The following is a 23,055-nucleotide window of genomic DNA, read 5'->3' on the forward strand; positions in this document are numbered from 1 at the left end:
GAGACTGGAGACTGAGCAAAACAGAGCCCAGCCGACACGCCATGGCCGAGACGAACATGCCATGGCCGAGATAGAGTGGAAAAACATGTTCTCCTCTCATTCCGTGTGGAAGTGGTACATTTTTGGCTTCTTTGTCCCTCTTCCCCACTCCGTTTAATACACTTTATAAAGTTCAGAATAAGTAAATTAGAGAGGCTAACCAGTAAGCTTGGTAACTTGCTATGATGTGATGTAAACAAGAAATAATAGGAGTGAAAAAGAATAATAGGAGTGCAAATGTGACTATCGGGGTGTTATTTCATGTCTAGAGGGCTCTAATACAGTAATGTTAAAACCCCTATTTTGAAAGTCCTAAACAGGTTTTCTATGCACTAACTACAAAGATACTCCCTTTATTAATATTGAATCCTACTTTGCATTAATTCACTTTGTGTGGTCGGGTCTGGAACCAATTAACCGCGATAAATGAGGAATGACTGTACTGTTCACCCATAAGTATAATTTGTTGCAATTCAACAGAATAGCATGCATGCATCATTCCATCGTGTGTGTACTCACTCGGATGTGGACGGACCGGCTCTCAGCTTCCTCTCTCTGGCTCATCCTGTCACCCTTTCGGCTCCCTAAAGGACAAAAACACAACATTTGGACTCTTTATCAAGTCACCCAAGCAGATGAGCAACGACAGCACTGAAGTGAAGACTGGAAATGTCTCATTGCTGTGGGGGAGGGGGTGGGAACGAATGGTCGCTGTGGGAATAAACACATAACCTCTGCTCATTTTCCAACTTGACTCTAAGATTGCATTACGGGAGGGGATAATACAGGTAAGTCAGTTTCAGGAGTGTACCATGGTGCTCCCAGGGTGAGCCAGTGCTCCAGCAGGGTGTCGAGAAGGGTGTGGTGTCCGTCGACCTGCTGCTGTTGTACAACTTCTCAAGTTCTGCTTCCAGTCTGCAACAACAGACCAACCAGATGTACATATTACATTGTGAGCTCATTAACCAGATTGCTTGGGGATAAAAGGCCGCAAGGGTAGATGTTTTGCGTTACTGTTGTGTTGACCTTTTAACTTCCTGTGTGAGTTTGTTGCTGAGGGTCCGGGCAGCATCTAACTGGCCTTCCAAAGAGCACACTTGGGCCTGCTTGGTCTGAAGCTCCTGGCTCAGGCGCTGACCAGTGGTCACGGCCAACTTGGCCTCCTCCCGAACACTTTGAAGCTCCCTTTGCACCGCCTGGAGCTCCCCACGCACCTCCTCATACTAGAAGGAATGCAAGGTTATTGTGAAAGGAGCAGTTAAACAAAGACTATGGGTGAGGGACAGTAAGCCTCCCTTCAGACAACAGCATGGGCCTGTCCTACTCGCCCAAAATCCCATGTAAATCCTTCTAATATCGGCCCCTGTGAAAGAAGAACCTATCCATTTTGCCTGAAGTTAGCAGGACAGGTTTCAAGATGCAGTATAAATATTTTTCTCAAGCTGCCGTGCCTAACTCGGTTAATTTGAGCTTTTCTTATGAAATAGTCATAGTAGTCTACTTAAATTCTAACGAGTCAATATTTGCTAATAACAGGGTTCATACACCTTTTTGCAGTCAAATTAACACAATTTAAGATGCATTTTTAAAAGAAAAGTGCACTTTTTTTTCCCATTTTGGCCATCATTAACAATCCCTACGCGAGACATGAACACGCACGTCTCTCACTTTTCTGTGGGTTCTAAAGCTATAAAAAAAGTGTTAAAAAGAGGTAGCTATGTAATGGGACACACTGTATTCCGCTTAGAAAGCCTTCTGAAAGCCTTCCTCCAAAAAGCGCCAACAACGTTCCATTTCCATAATGTGACCTGCATTTTAACCAAGCTACAGCGACATTGTTATTATTATTGTTATTAATATTATTACGCCCAAGAACTACATTCGTGCCGTAGTGACACATCACCACACCACACCGGCTAGCTACTAACCCGCTATCGACTAGCTTCACCACACACTCGCTCACGACGCCTCAGGCCACTAGCCAAAGGTAACGCTACATATTGGAGCTGCAGCCACTGCTGTTGTGTTTTTGATGCTAGGTGTAGCGTTCCTTTCTATGTTGCTAAGTAAAATTAATGTACCCAGGAAGGAGGTTCCACTAATGCTTAAAATGACCAAAATACTTTGAGTATTACATGTTATCATGAATGTACCTGTTACTACACAGCATGAACATAAAACCATACAGCCTTGTTGGAGGTGTTTTGATTGCAGGCTTCCTAGGTGGAATAGGTGCGTCCCATTACGTGCATTAATTACCTGCCTCTTTTTAGCTGTTTTAATATCTGTGTGTGTTCATGTCTCACATAAGGATTGTGGATGATGGGTAAAAACAAAAAAGGAGGAAAAAAAGAGTGCGTTTTTCCTTTAGGATTTTGTAGCACGTAGCCATGGTAAATGACAAGTTTGTATGATTGCATATACAGTACATAACCTATGTTATAGCATCTACAGTATCTATGTATTTATTAAGCCAAAGCACTTCCCAAACCTTGAAAATGCAACATTTTCATGCAGAGTTTCCAAAAACAGGAATCCTTTTGTCAGCAGTAAGCAAGATGTACTGTATATATATATATATATATATATATATACACACACACACACACACACACACACACACACGGTATATAGTATGTAGTATATAAACTAGGGGTGCATGATCATTATTGGGACGATAGGAGGGAATTATGACATCATACCAATAAATCCGAACATTAAAAATAGCTCAGATAACCGATCATTTAAAAAACACTCCAATGGAACGAGATTACAGGGTGAACAAATCAAGCGCTCCTTTTTTCCTCCTGCCTGTCGGAACTTCCCCCGAGCTCACTTGTAAACAAACGATCACAGAGACATTTTGCATGCTCGTTCTACCAAATGGTCCGCAATTCCATCGAGCAAACAAAAATCCTCACGAGCCACCTGAAACGCCACACCGCTACCATGCCGGGGGCATGCTTGGCCATGGCACTTGAAAAGTGCGGTTTCCCAGAGACCTCTGTGGCGTTCGAGTCCTTCTTACCTCAATGTGTGCACAAATTAGTTAAATCTAAATTTCAAAAAGTACATATAAAAAAAATTATCTGTTATCGGTATCTTATCAGCCTTTAAAAGCAGGAAGTTATCGGCATTGGTTAAAAAAAAAAAGACATCATGCATCTCTGGTATAAACACTGACAGCAGTGATAAGAGGAAACACAAACTGAAGTACCAATGTCTGCTTGTACCTTCACAGTTTGTTTATCGTGGCTAATCTGGATGTTGTCCAGCTGCAGCTGCTTCTGCTTGCTCTCTCTGGACAGACGCTCCTGATGGATCTGCAGCTCCTTCACCTTTTGCAGAGCCCGACCCGACAAGCCCACGGTCCAGTCGTCCTCGGCCCAACTCATCTCGCTCTGCTTAGGCCTGGCAGGAGCCACAAAAGACCGGTGTGTGTTAATTCTGCTCAGCCTTTGGTAGATGTTTGGGCTGGTGTGTGTATACGGGGCAGTCTGCCTGGTGTAGCACCTCCCTCACATGCATCAGGTATTAGACAGTTCCCATGGCTGCCATGGGAGTCAGCTACCATCCTACCATCTGTATGTATGTTATGTTGCTATGGATTGGTCTCTAGGGAAGGCATGAGGATGTCACAGCTGTGACTCAATGTTTGACAGCACCCTCAACAAGAACATCTTTTCTTGACTAAAACAGCTCCATGTTCACAGTGAAGTCAGCCTTGCTGGCATTTTGACAACGCATTTGCTAAAGCGAAAGCGGGAATGAAGAAATGCCTGATCTAAAAATAAAAAAAAAGTCGACACCCTGACCAAACCTGTAAGAGAATAATTGCCAACATAGTTTTGAAATGCAAGTTAGCTTCAAGGCTATTCTGTCAATACTTCTGTATCAGTAAGAAAGGCATGCCAGGCAGGCAACACTAAACCTTGGGTAGATTGAGACTGTAGAACATTGCAACATGTACAGCAAGGCGAGTCAACTGGCGGAGTTCAGCTCAAAACGTGTCTTTAAGGCCCTGGATGCCGTGGGGGTGTCTTGGGGGGGGGTGCTCCAACTACGATGGGATCACAATCCTCAGCCTTCCTGGTAAGGTCTATTCAGGGGTGCTGGATGGGTGCTTTTATATTCAATCAAATAAGGGCCCATATTTCCTGCGGCCCGGTGGTTGGAGACCTATGATATAGAGCACATGTGTCAAACTCGTGCTATGGAGGGCCGAGACGCTGCAGGTTTTCTCTCCAACCAGTTTCTTCAGCAGGTGATTTAATTGATGAGCCCCTTCCCTCAAATTGAAGGTGTTGATCATTAAAATCACCTGCTTTAGTGACTGGCTGGAAAGAAAACCTGCAGTGTCTCAGCCCTCCATGGCACGAGTTTGACACCCCTGATATAAAGGATCTTTGACCAGTGCTTTTGCAGTGGGTCCTTAAAAACAGCAGAATATTGTGTCACACGGAGGATCTTTGACTAGTTTTTTCAAAGTAGGTCCTGTGCACTCCTGTTTTATAGACGACCTTTGACCGTTGGTTGTTTTTTTTTTTCAAAAAGGTCCTTCAAAACATCCAACTATCATAAAAATATCAGTTTTGCTTGGACTTTTTTACTTTATTTAGAACAATTCAGTTCAATAGCCCTGGTATTGTCTCGTAACAACAAAATCAGCATTTTTTGATGGAGGCACAATTATCAAGTTCACGTAATCAACGAATGGTAGCTTTGTGCGCCTCCTGCATTTATTGTGTTTGTGCGTCTCTGTTTAGAGAAGGGAGGAGTCATGGATGAGCAGCTGGACATTCGCTTGTGCTTTGTCTTTATTAAGTCAGCATCGGATCACGAGGTCTAGTTAGGAAGTGACATCTTGACGAGTACGTTGAAGACCGTGTTTATGTTGGAGCCACCAACAGTCACCCGTCAACCAACTGACAATAAAGCGCTAGCTTTGATATGCTACAAGCTAAACCAGTGAAGCTACTCACCATTCACTTTCGAAGAGTTGACAAAAGGGCGCCAAACGAAAGGCTGCCTCATGTACCAGTCACTCTGGTCAAGACAAACGCTAATTCAGGTCCAGTTACGTTAGGAAACGATGAATAATGTCCGTGTTGTGTTGTCATCGTCTTCCACACAGAGAGCACACATCAATGCCGCGCGTCGCGTGCAGCTGACAAGCGGGCAAGAGGGGTTGTGACACGAGGCGGGGCGTGGCTTAGTGATGACGTAGAAGTCGAGTATTCTGGGGGCGGTCCTTGTGGTTCATTGAATCTCGTATGACCTCTAGCGGCCAAATGTGTTAGAATTGCGTGACTGCCATGTCTGTCACAACAGGTGCTGGCAGGATTGGACCGTCTCTGCTGATATCCTCTTACAGGCGAAATTAGTTTGAGTTTTCTTTAAATACCAAACTGGTCTAGACTAGAACTGTATGTAAGCATTATCCTGAACCATGCAGTTTTATCCTAAGTACAACCGTTTCATACTCAAAATGCAAAACAGGAACTTTTTTGTCCACGAGCCATCGATAAACAGTACAAAGCGGTATAGATCAGCAGGACTAGTGCTGTAACGCTGACCCACAAACCTACCTGAAGTTCTTACTCCAGGATTACCAGCTAGAAAGGAAGCTGCTATAAAAAATAAGCCTCGCTGGCTGTGATCAAGTACAATCAAATGACAAAAAAAAGAGCAAAACACAGTTTTCAAAAATGAACATAAACATTCAATATCATATTATGACAGAGGAAATGTGTCAACGGTATAATTTTACAATAATTCCAGAACAAAAGATAAAAAACTGGCCAGATGTCTTTATTGCAATGAAAACAATTTCTATACAGATTAATGAATTTAAAATAACACAACCGTACAACACAAGTCTGAATTTCAAACAGTTCCTCACATTTGGCTGCTAAAACAAAACCACGCAAATGTAACTTATACTCATCCACATTTCTGCCACTTATGCAACAAGAGGCAAAAAGATAAAAAGGACACAGAATTACAAAACCAAACATTTAAAGTTTTATTTTTACAGGAGGTATGATGCAATGTTTTACTTGAACGCCACGTCGGGGATCTTCCCTTCCGTCTGGACAAAGAAATGAACAAAAAGTATTTAGTGTCATCCTGTAATAACGCTCGCACGTGCAGACGATTAAAGTTGACTTTGTGTTACCTGCAACTGTGTGAAGATCTGTGCAGCTTTGTTGAAGTCCCACTCGTTGTCTTGCAGACATCTGAGATGAAGAAACGGTGAGGAGGTTGAACTTAGACTGAAACCAGACACGGTGGCCAGCAATGTTCCCCCTAATTTTCCATGGATCAGAGCATACACACTCACTCTTGTGAGTGCCATCAGACGTGCACACTGGCCATACCAGTATCACACCCAAACGCCGCAGAGTATTCCACAACATAGGTTTCTTTCTTCTCAACCTCAGACAAAACAAGCTGTGGAATTGTCTCATGCAATTAACAATTCAAATCTTGTAGAAAATGCCTGGTGTATGTCTTCTGTTTTGCAGCAGCCTGTTCTGGTATGACTGGAAATGTATTGAAATTAATGCCATATTTTTTTTTTGTTTGTATTTTTTTTGTTTGTATTTTTTGTATGTTTACTTTACTTTACTACTTTAAAAAAAAATCCTCCAAAAATCTCAACATCAGACAACACAAGTGGCCTTCCGATCCCTTTGGCAACACTCGGGCAAACGCAACGCTCCCTCCCCAGCGCTCCCTATACCGTGTAAAGTTCGCCCTTCAAAATAAAAGGATGCCAGTAAAACATACACACCTATGCCACACATTCAGTTCACACTACATTTCCAAAGTAACAACTTTCTGCTTCTCAAGACCGATAACTTCTTGAAATTTAGATTTAAAGGGTAGTCTGTGCACACCTGGAGGTTAAGAAGGACTGGAGCAAATTAGGATACCTGTTGATTAGTCCTAATCAAATATCATGGCATTACTACCAGGAGAACCAGAGTATAGAGGGGGAGGAGCCACCTGCTGCGGCCCAGCAAGGTGCACCGTATTCGGGCACACACTCCGGGCAGTCAGTGTGACACCATGGAAGTCCCTGGCACACCTTTTGCACATTTCAAACGTGTCGTGGCGATGTTTTGTTTCAGATAGCTGATAATGTTTTTGTGTGCTCTATGTTGTTTTCCCCCTCATCACGGAGCCTTTGGTACAACTAGCACACTTGAACGTCCGGGATTGCACCTACACTCAGCTTAGAGGGAACATTGGTGGCGAACCAAAAAAGACGACTCACTTTTGGGACCATTCCAGGTTCATGCCCGACTTCTGCGAGAAGGCGGCGAGCATCTCCTGTTGTGGTGCAGTCAGAGTGGGGACCGGGCTGGAAGATGGAGTCGGAGCGGGCGCCACAAAGGCTTTGCGGATCTCTTCTGTCGTGGCCACTCTGATGAACAGCTGGTCGTTGACGATGCACAAACTGTGGAATATTTTTGTTTAACAAAAATTCAACATATTACCAAAGAAAAAGAGAGGAAAATAAAGAGCAGGGTGATGAATGCATCTGTGAGCTCATTACACTGACCCAGAATTCCCCGCAGGGACTGTGATGAAAACTCGAGAGAAGGCCATGGTGGAGTCTCTGGATTTCCCATTCACAGCAACTAACAACAAAAAAAAAGTAAGCAACACTGTCAACAACACGTAGGAAATGTTTGACAATACAAAAATCACAACTCACCCTCTTTGAAGACTCCGCTTACAGTGAATGACAGTAGTGTGTTCTGCAGTTAAAAAGATGCAGCAGTCATTATCAACATCAGAAATGCACAATACCCCCCCCCCCCCCCAAATCCAGATATTAATAATGAAGAACTCACTGTGTAGGTGTTCACGTCAATGGTGAAAGAAGCGATGTCATGCTGAGTTTTTGGCAGCTCATTCAGGAAAGCCACCACATTCAAACGTGTGTGCTTGAGTAGCCTGAAGCGGATCACTAAGAGAAACAAGTTACAGCGATTGAGAGCATTCAAGGTATTTCATGACAATAAACTGCAGAGGTATGACCGATCCACGTCAAATCAAAGAAGATAACTCACTAGAGTCTTTGATCCGCTTCAGGTTTCGAGTGTCTTTGTGGTACTCTCCCAGACTGGACCTAAAGGGGCCAAGACACCTTTGAGTACGGCAGATTGAGACAGTAAGGTGGCTTACATATGATCAGTCCAGTACATCAATTGTTCTTACCTGGAGGGGTTCTGACTGGAGAAAGGTGTCGTGAGGGACAATGATGCTTCATCATGGTAAGCATCCAGAAGAGGCTGTCTATCCCCAGAGTCATATATACTGTAGTACCTGAAACATACACACACACACACACACACACACACACACACGTTTGTGGCTTTTGTGTTTCTCCCTCTTCTCTCGGACGCACTGATCACATCATGATATAGAAAGAACAAAGTGAAAGTGAACTCACTGTTGCAAGAATCGAAGGATGAGGCCCTTGATTTCATCTGAGCCAAAATAACTTCCCTGGATTGGCAAACAAATTAAACATCATGAGACCGTCAACATAGTTATTTGTTTATCACAGTTAATTGGTTACAGACCCTACAGTGGTAAGTGAATTTCCGTGAGGTAGGGCTCCTTATTAATAAATGGAGTATTTGTGCAGTTAAAGCATAGAAAACCTTACGACCTTCTAAATACTGTTTGCAGCATTATTAATAGACATGAAATAAAACCCCTATAATCACTTTTACACTCCTTATACCGAATATAGTAAGACATAATAATAGAAAACATCTTCAACATAAATAAGACATAGCAGGCTCACAGGTTAGCACTGACTGCGTCCTTCCTGCAGTGGCTATTGTCTCATCAATGTATTGTTACTAACACCCAGTGACCAGTGTGACCACTGTTGGTGGCTAAGGAGATTCATAATGCACATCAACGGCTTTATTAACAGGTAGAGAACACATACGCAAGCATGAAGACTAGTTTGCAAACTATTTGTGTTCCGTTTACGCATTAATTTTGCATTTGGCACTGAAACAAAATGACGCTCCTGCACGACTTTACTCTTTGTCAAGTACCGCTTACATCTCGTGCACAACAATGGTATGTGTGACGCGCATTGCACCCGCATGGGTATGCATGGTCACCACCACGTCCCGCACCTGTGAAGCAGTCCTGACATTATTTGGTCCCGCTGGGTCCACGCAACAGCAGGCATCACCCCTATCTTTTTATTTGCAAAGGACCAACAAGTGTTGAACTCCAGAGAAGCTCATGCAGTAAATAAAGGCAAGTCTGTACTGTCTGCTGCAGATAGAGAATATGCAAAGAGCAAGGAGGAGGCAATAAAATAAATAAAATTTCAGGTTGCATTCACGACTAGCTCACGGAAATTATGCGTGCCAAATTTTGCCCTGCTACTTAAGGTGCACACGCGACATATTAAACAAGATATTACGTATATTATATGCCTTATATTTGTACTTTCAGTCATTTTTCTTTCAGACATTTTTATGCATGAAAATGCCCAATTTAGGCCATCAATTAGTTAATTTTTGAAAAACCACAATAGTGAGGGCACAACCGTGATGTAGTGAGGGACGACTGTATGTATAAATCACCAAGCCAGGGAATTTATACTGAATGTCAGACACATACACATGCATCATAGAAAGACAAACCAATAACCTTGCAAGGGGGCATAGTGGTGGGGGCTTCCACATCAAATCCAATGGGTGGAGGCAGGTCATTGCCATCCTATTACAAAAAAATAATAAACAAGGTCTCTAAATTCGAAAAACTCAGGTGCTACAACAGGTATAACTACAGTATAGTAATCATTGAAGCAAACCTAGCAACAAGGAGAAAACCCTAATATAAAAAGATAGACAAATATACTCACGAGTTTAAGCAGCCGGGGAAACCTCTCTCTCACAGCGCTGGCATGAAAACAAAACATCCAAAAGGTGTTAGACCATCATCACAGAGTCAGCGACATGTCAAGAATCCTGTAGATAATCAATCACCCCCGTTGACACCTTCCCTATCGTTATGTGCCTTCAGCTACTCAAGTTTAAAGCTGGAAATGCAATTGGCATCAAATATTCTAAATGCAAGCCAATCAATAATTGAACTTGTAAAGATTAGTGCACTTAAGATTTATGACTTTCTCCCAACCCAAAGTGCACTTACCCGCAGTATACTCACCCTCTCCCCCAATATGGACATGGGGAAGCGACACAACCACACTTTTCTAGAAGCACACACACACACACACACACACACACAAAACACACAGAGAACCAGTCCACTACAAGGCTGCAGCGGGTCTTCTGTATTTGTAAAATAAAGCTTGTGACTCAGGGTAATGACAAGACATTGAAAAGATTAAATAAATTTAAAAAAGACGCTGACTTGACAAAGACCTGCGAGTAGACGAAGAGGGCTACAAGAAGAAACGGAGCACAACTCAGCATGAGTGTAAGATTGTCCAGGATTATCCGCAAAAGCACCTGAGAAGACGGAAGGATGGTTTCAGTGCAAGCTGGACCCAGCTCCCACTGCTCGTCCAATGGCCTGGCCCCCTGCTGCAAAGCAGCATGTTTCATCTTTGTCCAACTGCTACAATGCCTTCTGAGAATCGGCTCTGTTCTGTCAGAGCCATCAGGTGCATGGAAGAGGAAGTGTTTGGTTTGTCATGTGACCTATTTCAGGTAAAACTGAACTTCCACGTCCAGTTCAGAAATGTTTCCCTCTGTGGCTCTTTCCAGCTTATTCGTCCATCCGTCTTTGTTTAGATGACGAGAGCGAGCTGGAAGAGAGGCTAATATCTTCTTTCTTTGGCGCATTGCTGCTCGCTGATGAAGCACGTCCCCCTCCACCCAACGGCTTCTCCTGTCAGTGTCAAGTCCCACCATCTCCCATTTCGACTCGAGCCGTGGGGCTACCTTCACGGGGACTGCGGCCGAGTAATCGTGACTGTGCCTGCCTTAGGTCGTCCCAAGTTTTGGAGGTGGGATCTTACCCGTCATTGGCTATCCAGCCTTCCATACTCGCCTGACACAGGAAGCCCAGTGGGCAAGGGTGTTTGGAGTCGAGGGGAAGACACTGGCTGTGTATTTTTGTTACTTCATCCATACTTAAGTCAGGACCATCTCTTGTATACAGAACCAAAAACACAGTCGCGTTGCGCTGGCCAAGCCCTTTTTCCATACTTGTTTTCCCTCAAAAGCAGGTCATACTGTTACGTAATATAACCTTCTGTCTTTTCTAGGAGCAACAAATAAGTTAATAGCATGTTGGCGTTGCTCTGCTGTTTATGGGGTGCCTGCAGAGGATTTCAGCGGGGGGGAATTCTGGGTACAGCGTCACTGAGAACCTCAGAGCAGAGCTTAGAAAACACATGTCTCAGCGTAAGATACACTGCCGGCCAAGAAAGATGGCTGCCTAAATTGAGCTGAAAGAGGCTGAAAAAGCGTGGAGGAAGTTTAAGCAACGGCAACAAATGTTTTCAACCGGGGAAAGAAATGTTAGCTGCCGGGTTGCAGGAAACACTCTGTATATAAAAAGATAAAAGACTCTGTTAAATAGGACTCCTGGAATTAACTGAGCCCCTGCAAAGATGTTCAGGTCCTTACACACAAAACATGGAATTAACAATCAGCTGGCTCTGCATAATCCAAATCATTCAAATCAACCTTCACTGCTGGGTTACCAAACAGCCTCATATGTGAAGGTTGAAAAAAAAAGTTCCCGTCATAAAATCTCTCACCCCCCGGAAATGTGCACTAACCTGATGTATGAGGCCTGGTCTTTGAAGAGGTCGCACAAGGGGTTTCTGTTCAGCCACAGCTCCACCAGCTTCAGGCTTTTCACTTTGTCCAGCTCCCGGTCTGACTTCAGCTACAATCAGTGGGACAAGAGGATGTTAAAACTCAAGCGCTTGTTGCTCCAAAATACCACCAAAAAGGTTACCGAGCTTCACTCTCACCTCATTGTGGGAAAGGTTGAGGCTCTTCAGATTGGGCACTTTGGTAACCAATTCACTAAGTTCATCCAGTTTATGGATGCGGTTGTTGCTCAGGTTCAAGCTGGCCAGCTAGCAAGAGGAGACAATGTCACTGACAAGTAGTAACCAGTTCACAAGCGTGCACATTCTTATACTCTACTCACAAAACGTTAGGCATATTCAGCTTTCGGGTGAAATTTCAGAATAAGCCTAAAATGCACTATAACCTTTTCAGGTAGGGTGTCCCGATACAACTTTTTCACTTACTGATATTGCAGCCTTGAATATTGGCCAATACCGATATCAAGCCAATATCAGCATGAGTCGTACATACTTGTATTACTTATTTTGTTGTGTGGAATGTTAGAAAAAAGCTTGATCAAGTGATACTACTCAAGCAGAGAACAACATTCAGCAAATGCATGAGAAAAATGGACCCATTTAATGGGCAAAAATGTGCCCATTGGTGAAACCTTTTCAACTGCATTGTCTTTTGCATCATCATTTTAAATTCTTGTATATGGCTAATGTTTGATAGCAAATGCGAACTGGATGTACTACATGAACTGTGTGCCCTAATGAACGTTACGTAGCTAATGTGACTGACATATTACCAGTACTCACTCACAAGCACACAACTATTTAGGACTTATGTGGAATGATCTTTATTTCCATATTGAAGTGAATTATGATAGCAACTACTTGGATGACCTGGAAACTTTGACAATGTGAAAAGTGAAATACTAATCATGAATATTTACAAATGAATTTCAGAGTTTACTGCTTACATTTTGTATATGTTTTATAGAAAGAGGTAGATCATTTTGACCTGTCCTTGCATGCTGAGAAAGTGCGTGCACTCGGATATACATGTATAAACGTACATAAATACATACTCATATTTTAATAAATATAGTAAATACATATACTTTCTATATGTATAGTAGTAGATGGATCATTTTAAAAGTAGCTCGCAGGCTATAAGAGTGTGAGCACCCCTGCCTTAGACTATTTGTATTTTTAGTTTATTACAACATTTCATGCTTTAAAATGCTTCATTTAGGCCAACAAAACGTAACATTTGCTTAAATATGCATTTTTTTGACTAATAGAACGTAGTCCACCTCCAAACATCCATCATTTATTATTGTTTTGAAAAGCCGTGGTTAGAGTGAGGGAGTGACATTTGAACCGCAAGGGAGCAAAGACGACTGGATTTGTATTTTAATTCATTTAGCCATTTTTATGCTTAAAAATACTTAGTTTAGGCCAAAAGTTTGCCATATTTTTGACAAATAGGCCATATTCAACCACAAAAAACAGTATATTAATATATTTCTGAAAAACTGCGATAGAGTGAAGCTGCAGTTTTATACTGAAATTTCACCCAATTGCCGAATATCCCTAACTTTTTTGTGAGTAGCGTCTGGTTCGTCATTTACCTCTGGAATGTTCTCTTCAATAATCTTAAGGACAGCTTTCATATTTGTCCTTCTGTTGAGGATGACATCAACATTTTGGGACACCAGGTCTATCCCCGCCAAAAAAGAAAGTGAACAAAGCAATGATTATGTGTGTCAAACATTTATTTAAAACTGCTGCCCTGTTGTGACAATGAATGACAGCAGCCCACTGAATTTGTGTTGATTACATTGCACTGTACAGTGGCGGTGAGAACGTGTACTTACCAGGGTCTGTGCGGATGTTGTTCAAGTCCAGAGCTTGTTGTGAGCCATCAAAACGTTTGGCCATACATTGCTGTGAACACGGACAGTAAAGGAAGATAATAAAATCACGACACCAAAACAAAACATCAGTATTAAAAAGGTGCTGTCCTCCTCTTGACTTCCAACATTTGCAATATTTTGGCACGTTGTTGAAATTATTTGCTCTGATTGCGCGAGTGTGCATGAGAATGTAAAATAGTTGAAAACAAGACGATGGAAAAGCAGTGAAAGCTCATCTCGGCATCAGACACTATGAAAATAATGCTTGTAACATGTCAGTTTGCGTTCTTGCGCCCAATCGGTGTGCATGAATACATTCTTCGCTGTGCTGTCTGAGCTGTATAACCAATTCTCACCTGGATTTTACACTTCATTTCCAGGCTGCTAGTATCAAGCTTGTTAGCTTGCTAGCTAGCTAGCTAACAAGCCTCACTTCCAAGCAGCCCATGGCACATCGCAGGACATCTTCCAGGTGGCTCCATTTCACATTATCCAGATGTAACAATGCTTTTGATTGAGTTTAGTATAAACTGTGCTTCCTGTTGCTAACTATAAACTGGAGCGTGTTTACTGGGCTCCACTCCACAAGAGGAAAAGGTGGCTTCTCTGCATTTTCTTTGGTTGTTTCCTTAACTTTTTTCCCGTTGGGATGGACTATTATAGGCTATGTCCACACTGCATGGCGAAAAAAATCAGATACAGATCACCAATGAGCTGCAGTGTGAATGTAGCCTTTGTAATAGTATTTCCCAAAATATATATCTGAACGATTTCCACATGCGAGAACGGTGCTTCTATGCAGTATTTTTGCTCATTTTACATGACTTCTTATCATGACTACGATTGTTTGCAACCATCTTTTTGAGGCAGGGATGAGACGTCACTTTAAACCCAGCCATGCACGTACGTAGCACGTGCACATTCACAACAGCAGCCTCAAGATGGAGTTATTGTGTGGTTATGATAGGCTTTACATTCAAACTATATCTCATGGTACCCAATGTTAGTAGCTAAACTTTTCCAAATGGCTATTATTAGCTGACAGCAAACACTAATGTGTGTGCATGTTACGTGGGGCGTGGCTTGTCAGTGGCTGGGTAGGAAGAGGGCGTGGTTATAATGCTAGAAGCACATTCAAAATAGCGAGGCCGTCCCAGGGAGTATCTAACCAATGCAGACAACACCTCTAAGATTCACATGCTAATCATGATTTATAATCTCATTTTAAAGATTACACAGGATTAGAAATGACTCAACACACCTTCAAATGTTCCATATCTTGAGGCTTCAGGTCAGACAGAAGGAAATTAGGTGGGTTGCTGGGATTGACATGCACTTCCACCTTTAGGAAATGAACACATCAGTGAATGGAGACCATGTTTACATGTTCAAGAAGAAAAAAACTGAGGTAATCATTCTACTTTTCTGCAGCAGTTACAGTTGCATGGGTCTACCAACGTACCTTATACCCGTTTGTGTCTGTGATCTTGTGGGAGCATTTATGCAGAGCACTGGCTGCAGTGGAATCGTCTAAATAGAAATGGGCTCGGCTATGGTCCACGTGGTACTGGAGAGCAAAACATACAGCGGGTGTGAAAAAGTGTTTGCCCCCTTCCTGATGTCTTATTTTCCTTGTTTGTCACACTTAAATGTGCCAACTCAAACAAATTTAAATATTAGTCAATGACAACAAAACTGAACACAAAATGCAGTTTGGAAACAAAAACCTTTTTTATTAAGTGAGGAAAAAAAAAAATCAAACCTACATGGCCCTGTGTGGAAAAAGTGATTTGCCCCCGCCCCGTTAAAACATAACTGAGATGAATTGAGCTCCATCAGCGTGGAAAAGATTATAAAGAAGGGGTAAAGGGGTAGGGAACCTATGTCTCAGGAGCCAGTTGTGGCTCTTTTGATGATTGCATCTGGCTCTCAAACGTGTCTTAACACCATAAAAATTGATTTTACTTTTTTGTTATCTGACCTTTAAAGTCCATTACAATCCCAGAAATCCCAGTGTTAAAAATGACGCTCAAAGTATAAAACTTTGTTATGCATTTTAGTCCATCCATCCATTTTCTACCACAGTGCGGGTGGCCAGTGCCAACTGTCCTGATATTTTCTGGGTCGGACACCAAAATTTGATTATCACTGAATAATGCGGTAGCCTACTCGCATCACTGAGATGTCAAGAAGTGAACTTGCCTTCCTTTAATCAAATAGTTAGCTCGCTAATTCTGTAGTCGGCTCTACAGAATTAGCAAAGAAGATGGCGAAAAGAAAAAAGACACGGAGTACAGTGCAAAACCACGCAGCACCAGAAGTCGCATTAATGGTAAGAAGTATTTTATTTATTATTGGACAGCTTCAGTGTAACAATGATAACTTTAGAGACTTTAGCTCTTTGGCTCTCAAGGAAATACATTTTAAAATATGTAGCTTTTATGGCTCTCTTAGCCAAAAAGGTTCCCAACCCCTGTTATAAAGCCCTTTTTACAGCTTTGGGACTCCAGCCAACAACAGTGAGAGTCATTATCCACAAATGACAAAAACAAGGAACAGTGGTTTTTCAATTAATTTTTTTATAGTAATTATAGTCCACAAAATAGCGGTCGATAAAAAAAAAAAAAAAAAAAAAAACGAGATAAAAGTGAGGGAGTGATGTTCAAACCACAACGTAGAGGGACGACTGTAATTAATTTCACAAAGTGTATTTAATATAAAGTTTCTGTTCCTCACCTGAACGGGTGTGTAGCGTACTGCGCAGATGTTCTGAAGAGCCGTCAATAACCATTTCTTGTCGTAATTTTTCCCATGAGGGATCTATTAAACAGATAAGTAGCACATACATGAAGACAGACTGGGGAGGAAAAAAAAAAGGTTGAGATCGTTCCACACTAAGTCAAGCAATACGCACGGTTACTTTGTACCAGCCGGAACGGTTTGCACTCCCACCACCGCCTCCTCCACCCCTGTTTCCTCTAAAGCCTCCTCTACCACCTCCACCTTTGCCCTGACGCCTGTCTCTGTCAAAGCGCCCATCTCCTTTTCGAAAAGCCCTTCCATATGGGTTGCTGACAAGAAAATTAGAAAAGAAAAGCATTAGTATAACGTTTAGTCACAGTTGGTACTTTAAATGACAACCTAGAAAACCCTAATGTGAAGTAAACGGACAGCCAAGAGACACATCATGTAAACCTAAAAAAAAAAAAAAAAAGTTGTCCCTCGTTTATCACGGTTAATTGGTTCCAGACTCTACCGGGATAAGTGAATTTATGTGAAGTAAGATTCAAAATCAGGAAATGAAATGTTTTCGTAGTTATTAGGGATGTCCGGATCCAATCTACCACGGTGTCCCGTGCTGAAGTCAGTTTCAGGTTGAACGTTGGATATTCGGCTGTGTAGCTACAGCGGTACTTCCCCCTCACCGTGTCCGGAGTGCTGTGTCATGCTGTGGGGAGCTCGTAGGTGATGTGCCGCTCTAACCGCTGGTTGTTTGTACAAAGGACCGTCAATAAATTACTATTGGGTTGAGAGTTTGTTCAAAATAACTGTCTAATTGATCTTTAATTAGATGGACTTTTATTGGATTAGGGACCTGACTCACAGAGGTTTGTTACAAAAGCCAAACAATATTGTTGGTGGTGCTGTGTAATAAAAAAGTAAATTCAGCAATACTTTGGTTGCATTATTTTTAATGCTTTGAAGAGCTATTTACAACCATATTCAATTACACAAATTCATGTTTGTATCAAAAGCTTCTTATTAAAAAAAAATATATATATATATATTTTTTTTTTTTTAAAGATTTGTACCGGATCGGATCGGCAAGACAAAAAAAAAAAAAAAAAAAATCGGATCAGATCGGAAGCCAAAAAATGTGGACCGGGACATCCCTGGTAGTTATGGCAGAGACCACCTGTCTACAGTCTTCTAATTACGCGTTTGATCCATATTAAAGCTCTGTAGACATGAAATAAGCCCTGCAGACATGAAATGAGTGAGGGCGCGATGTTCAAACCGGGTTATAGCGAAGTGTGACTGTAAGGATTTGCTCCATGATGGCCTCTTGGTTGCATTTTTGCTTTACAAAAGACTACGCGCACACTTCAGTTTGAGATTTTGCAACAATGTAACGACGGGCGTGCTGGCAAACATTCAAGCCCAACGTTAAGCCCCACTCACAATCTGTTCTGGCTGCTGTTGTCCTGAGAGCCGTCGTTCATCGTTACGTCTCCATCCGGATCTTCGAGTCTAGACCGTGGTCCAGGACCACCGAAGCCTCCACCGTGGCCCCCACGCTGGCGGTCCCTGCGGGCGCGGTCATACCGGCCCTTATTGGAGCCTTTGCCTTTACGGTTGCGAAATGTTGGCGCAGTTCGATCATCGTGTTCTGAAAGGTAACATCAATAAAGTTAACTTATAGCCTCAAATATCACTCTCCCCTGTGTATTCCCAACAATATGTTGTATTAATTATATTTATACAAAACACCACTGTATAGGAAGTAGTGGAATACCATGAGATTAGTAATTTCATTTCGCCATCACATAGGTTTATTTCATGCAATTTAGGTGAAGCTACACGTCTGAAAAAGCTCAATTGGTTACTAGCTTCAGAGAGTGGCTATGTAATCCAATATGTAGAAATCCAAATTTGTATGACATTTGAATTTGTATGAAATGCACGCTGGTGAGACGCGTGATTATAAAACCACGGTGTCACGTCAGCGTTCAAATAACTTGTGGAACATCGAGTCGAAAAAAACATTGTTACCTCCTGAAGTCATGAAACCAGTGCATCTAACCTCTCTTGTCAGCATAGAGCCTGAACAAACAAGGTACCAGAGAGGGGAAAATTGTGTAAGGTTAACGCTGCAAGGAACAAAGCTACTTACCAAAGTAATGACTACCTTCCGCCATATTTCTGCGAGAGTCAGATTAAAACAAGACAAAACCGTCGAAGGGCACACGGTTACACGGTATGATTAGGTGGCTATGCTGGATATGAAATTGAAATACACTCAAAATCCTGCGTCATGTAAGAAAACAATGGCATATAGGGCCGTTGCCTTGCTAGCCGCTTAGCTTAGCTTAGCTTAACGTAGCTTAGCTAGCTTCTCCGTCAGTGCGAGTTGAAGATGGCGGAAGTGAAGACATTGCATTTCCGGGTCCCGCAATGGCGAATTCCTAGTCAGTATTGTAGTCGTAATGTCTTGTCGACAGTTGTTTGTTCAAAACACATAACAATGCATCGGGTATTTACACACATATATAGTTTAAAATCGTATTTAAATTTCAAATCTTGCACAACTTGCTCATGGTACAAACAAAATGCGATTAATAAAAGTGGCAAAACAATTTACATCAGTGAACTAAATAGCACCAATGTTGCGCACGCGCTGTACTGAACTACATCGCCTGATAATTGAAAATAAACACAATATACATATAAATATATTAAAATTACGACTTTGGTACCAAAACACGCATTTGACAGAAATATAAATTACAAAATTAAGAGAGAATACGTCAAAACTTATTCTAATCATGGAGGCCCAACTTACTCTGATTTAGTGCTCTCGTCACCTGCAGGTTGGGGACACTTTTCCAAAGAGTGTCCATGCCGTAAGGCACATATACACCTGTTTGGATGTCCTACATTGTCAAAATAAGAGCACAAAATAGGGCTAGCGTCCGTGCACAATGACGTGCTACTGACAACGCATGGCTTCATTTAGTTAGCTTAGATAGCTTACGCTAGCTGAGCCACTGGCTCGTTATGCTATCGATACGTCATATTTGTACTCACCGAGAACATCTGACACAACATCCACCGAGTATTTTTAATTTCTTCTGACGCTTATGACGCGGCGACACAATAAAACGACGACAAAGCACTTTTTACAGCTCTCGTTCACGTCTGTCACGGATGCCGCTTTCCTGTGGCAGGGTAGTTCAGTATGGCGCCACCTTGTGACGTCTTCGTTGAGTTCACGTTGCTCACCGTTGCCAATTTATTAGGTACACCAGCAGTCAGGTATTATGCACCAGCGTATTTATTGTGAAGAAAACACATGACACAGTGAGATTTATTTGTCTTTTTTTTACATTACATTGCAAACATGAAACCGATACCAATAACTTTCTGCTTCTGATACGATATTTATAACTTTTTTTTATCTTTACTGTTTTTACATTTAGATTTAAGTGTAGTTCATGCACACCTGGAAGGAAGAAGGAGTGGAACAAATTAGAATTTGACCAAGTGTACCTGTTGATTTGTCCTAATCAAATATGATGACACTACTACCACATCACTACTATCAGGAGAACCAGAGTGTAGAGCGGAGGGAGCCATCTGCTGTGGCCCAGCAAAGTGCACTATATTCGGACACACGCTCTGAGCAGCCGGCGTGCCTCTACGGAAGTCAGGAGAACCAGAGTAAAGGGCAGGAGCAGCCACCTGGCGTGGCCCAGCAAGGTGCAATGTATACGGGCACACGCTCCGAGCAGCCCGTGTGACGCCACGGACGTCTCTGGCAAACTGGCAAACTTTTTGCACTTTTCAAACAGCGCAAGCGTGATGTGGCGTTTCAGATGGCTGGTTAGGTTTTTTGTGTGCTCGATGGAGCCACAACGAGCATGCAAAATGTCTCTGGGTAAGTTACGACAGGCCGTTAACGTCACAGGCAGGAGAAAAAGGAGCATTTGATTTGCTCACCTGTGCAGTACGGCTAATCTCGCCTCATCGGAGCGTTTTGTTTTTAAGTTAGTGGTTATCAGAGCTATTTTTAATGCTATTGGATTTATCGGTATGATGTCATAATTATCGTACACTCCTACTTTTAATCTTCTCACTCGTAGTTTCGATATTGGTAAGCCACATCGTGTCGTTTTACGTAACGTGAACAAAAAAATGAACAATTCAAATGACCAAAGACATGCACCAGTGTTGAAATGACAGCAAAAACAAAGCAGAAATGACAAATATGGAAGAGAAAATGCGGTGAAAGTTCTGTCTCTATTCTCTCTCCCTTTCTATGTGTGACAATGACGCTCTTTAAAAGTATATTTTTTTTGTGAAATATAAGATGGTAAAAATAGCGGAATTTAAGAATGGAATACAATCATCCCTTGCAATATTGCGGTTTTTCAGAAATGAATTAATAAATGATGGCTGTTTCGTGGTAGATGAATTGTCTGTTGGTCAAAACATGTAAATACAAGTGATATGTAGTATTGTGGTCGCTAGGCGGCAGCCATGACACAAAACACTGAGACATTAGCTTACATGACATTACCTTAACACTGCATGAAGTCATGAAGTCAGCAATGGCATGTCCCACATGATATGAGGAGTGGAAAAAAGTTCTCCTCCCATTCCATGTGGAAGTGGTAAGTTTTTGGCTTCTTAAGTTTAGAAGAAATAAATTCAAAGCTACCTAGTTAGCTCGCTAGCATGCTAGCTAGTGGTCATCTCGATGCCCTGCAGCATAAGAGTTGCAATGAGTTGTAAACAAAGAATAAGAGGAGTGTAAAGGTGACTATAGGGGTGTTATTTCATGTCTACAGGGCTCTAATAATGTTAAAAACCACATTTAGAAAGTCATAAACAGGTTTCCTATGCTTTAACTACAAAAATATCCCATTTATTAACATTGAATCCTATAGTGCGGAAATTGTAAATATGACGTGTGGCTGCTTGGATATGTGATAGGTGGCTCTTATATTCCTCTAAAGAAATAAAAATAAAATCATCCTCCAATACCAAAAGGCCTCAGACTGCCTCCAACTCATTTGTTGTGCTGGGATCATTGAGCTTCTGGCCATCTTCTAACTGATCCTTCTGCCGTCTTCTGGTGGCTGTCAACCTTTGTGAGCCCGGTGGTGGTGCCGCGTCTGCCAGGAAATGAGCTCACACGGTCACAACAACACTTTGTGCAACGTGAACACTGCAGTCGATGGTTCTCGTACCACTTTGTGCAACGTGAACGTTGCAGTCGATGGTTCTTGTACCACTCTGTGCAACGTGAACGCTGCAGTCGATGGTTCTCGTACCTGCAGAATGATTATTGTCATTCACGTTGCGGCTGTCGCTATTTCCCGCCACACTGTCTGCTCGGATGATTTGGACCTGTTGAACATCAAGAGCGCGTGCTTGGCTTGAAGCTGTCACACCTGTAATGAGGAGTCGTGTACGGCTGATGGCTTCAAAACAGGACTCACCTGCGCTGGTCTCGATTCCACGCCTAAAAGCAGCCTCATGTAGCTCAACACTAAGAGGACACTCAGGAAGATGAAGTTACTGGACACACCCACCAGGGCTGAGAGGACGGGAAAGTGGAACAGCAAGTACCTGGAAGGAAGGAACACTGATAACTGTTTACAACTAAAAAGATCCTTCCCCTTTGTTTGTGTAAAATGGAAGCACAAAGAGGTTTACTACTGGCCACACAACATCACGAATGTTGTCCATGAAGGATGCTAAAACCAATCCAATGTTGGTTAAAATACCTAAGCTAAGCTACACAGGTGGCAAAGCTCATAAGTGTAACATGTACCATTAATAATGAGGTCATTGTATTTGTACAATATGCAGAGGGCCAGGAAAAGACAAGCAGAAAATTGGAGAGTCTTAGAATAGTTGACGAGTCGATTCGGAGGAGTGATTCAACTATCAATCTTGCAGTGGAATCATATAAAAATGTTGCGTGATGAAGATTGTACCATTCTGACTACATGGGGGTGCCCATGGTTGCGGCTGAGCATACTCTTTTACATAGAATGTCTTTGTTTTTGTCATAAATAGCCTATTTTGATAAAAAAAAAAAAAAAAAAAATTCAGCCTCATTTGTGTTAATAGCCTATTTTGATAAAAAAAAAATTGAGCATCGTTTGTGTTAATTAATAGCCTATTTTGATCAAAAGTTCAGCCTCATTTGTGTTAAGAATTGAAAAGGACGTGTGTCTTAAATAGAACACGTATACTGATGGCAAGATGGCGGCGCAAACACACAGTGAAGCCCGCGACACGTAAGAAGGTTTTGGCTATTGGATTTTGTTTTTATCACCAATTTTCGACTCGTCTCAGAGAGCTCCAGAGTACCAGAGTCTACACACATTTGTGCAAGTGCTTGCAAGCGGCGTCGAGAAGGTCAACAAAGGAGGAATACGAGCTAACACCAAGCTAGTATGGCACAGACTCTCCTTTCCGAGCATTTCTCTTGCTAATGTACGGTCTTTAGGGAATAAAATGGACGACTTACGATTC

At 42.1% G+C, this 23,055-nt stretch overlaps 2 protein-coding genes across 13 annotated transcripts in view; both read right to left on the reverse strand.

Annotated features, from left to right (window-relative positions):
* Window positions 1–5,187, reverse strand: part of si:dkeyp-115e12.6 (centromere protein F) — a 44,620-nt gene extending 39,433 nt beyond the window's left edge. For all 8 annotated transcript variants that reach the window (XM_054791201.1, XM_054791206.1, XM_054791202.1 and 5 more), the window contains exons 1-5: window positions 5,022–5,187; window positions 3,273–3,450; window positions 1,066–1,262; window positions 851–954; window positions 559–623 (exon numbers count right to left, since the gene is read on the reverse strand). In XM_054791201.1, the coding sequence (XP_054647176.1) occupies window positions 559–623; window positions 851–954; window positions 1,066–1,262; window positions 3,273–3,434 (528 nt within the window). In that variant the 5' untranslated portion in view covers window positions 3,435–3,450; window positions 5,022–5,187. The remainder of the gene's footprint in view (window positions 1–558; window positions 624–850; window positions 955–1,065; window positions 1,263–3,272; window positions 3,451–5,021) is intronic.
* Window positions 5,188–5,834: 647 nt separating this feature from the next.
* On the reverse strand, window positions 5,835–19,768 carry nxf1a (nuclear RNA export factor 1a). Of its 5 annotated transcripts, none has more exons than XM_054791167.1 (23): window positions 19,594–19,766; window positions 19,349–19,439; window positions 18,559–18,609; window positions 17,968–18,175; window positions 16,700–16,856; window positions 16,522–16,605; window positions 15,248–15,352; window positions 15,047–15,127; window positions 13,747–13,816; window positions 13,501–13,589; window positions 12,041–12,148; window positions 11,843–11,952; window positions 9,953–9,989; window positions 9,739–9,807; window positions 8,507–8,562; window positions 8,272–8,379; window positions 8,124–8,182; window positions 7,905–8,020; window positions 7,766–7,808; window positions 7,610–7,688; window positions 7,322–7,504; window positions 6,218–6,278; window positions 5,835–6,130 (listed from the first exon to the last, which is right to left on the reverse strand). In XM_054791167.1, exons 1-23 carry the CDS (start codon window positions 19,612–19,614, stop codon window positions 6,095–6,097), a joined length of 2,022 nt encoding a protein of 673 aa, XP_054647142.1. In that variant the 5' UTR covers window positions 19,615–19,766; the 3' UTR covers window positions 5,835–6,094. The 5 variants fall into 5 exon arrangements, with proteins under 5 accessions (XP_054647142.1, XP_054647143.1, XP_054647144.1 ...); XM_054791168.1 differs by having other exon boundaries at window positions 19,349–19,426; window positions 19,594–19,621; XM_054791169.1 differs by lacking the exon at window positions 9,739–9,807 and having other exon boundaries at window positions 19,594–19,768.
* Between the last annotated feature and the right edge of the window lie 3,287 nt (window positions 19,769–23,055).

This window comes from Dunckerocampus dactyliophorus, chromosome 11 (genome assembly GCF_027744805.1).
Source record: "Dunckerocampus dactyliophorus isolate RoL2022-P2 chromosome 11, RoL_Ddac_1.1, whole genome shotgun sequence".
Classification (NCBI taxonomy): Eukaryota; Metazoa; Chordata; class Actinopteri; order Syngnathiformes; family Syngnathidae; genus Dunckerocampus; species Dunckerocampus dactyliophorus.

Bases quoted from the DNA above. Each gene is read 5' to 3' on its own strand.
- nxf1a (XM_054791167.1), bottom strand. From the start codon at position 19,614: ATGTTGTGTCAGATGTTCTCG. The intron at 8,380-8,506 runs GTGAGTTCACTT...TGTATGTTTCAG, and splicing joins ATCCTTCGATTCTTGCAACA to GTACTACAGTATATATGACT. The intron at 7,809-7,904 runs GTGAGTTCTTCA...TTTTAACTGCAG, and splicing joins TTGACGTGAACACCTACACA to AACACACTACTGTCATTCAC.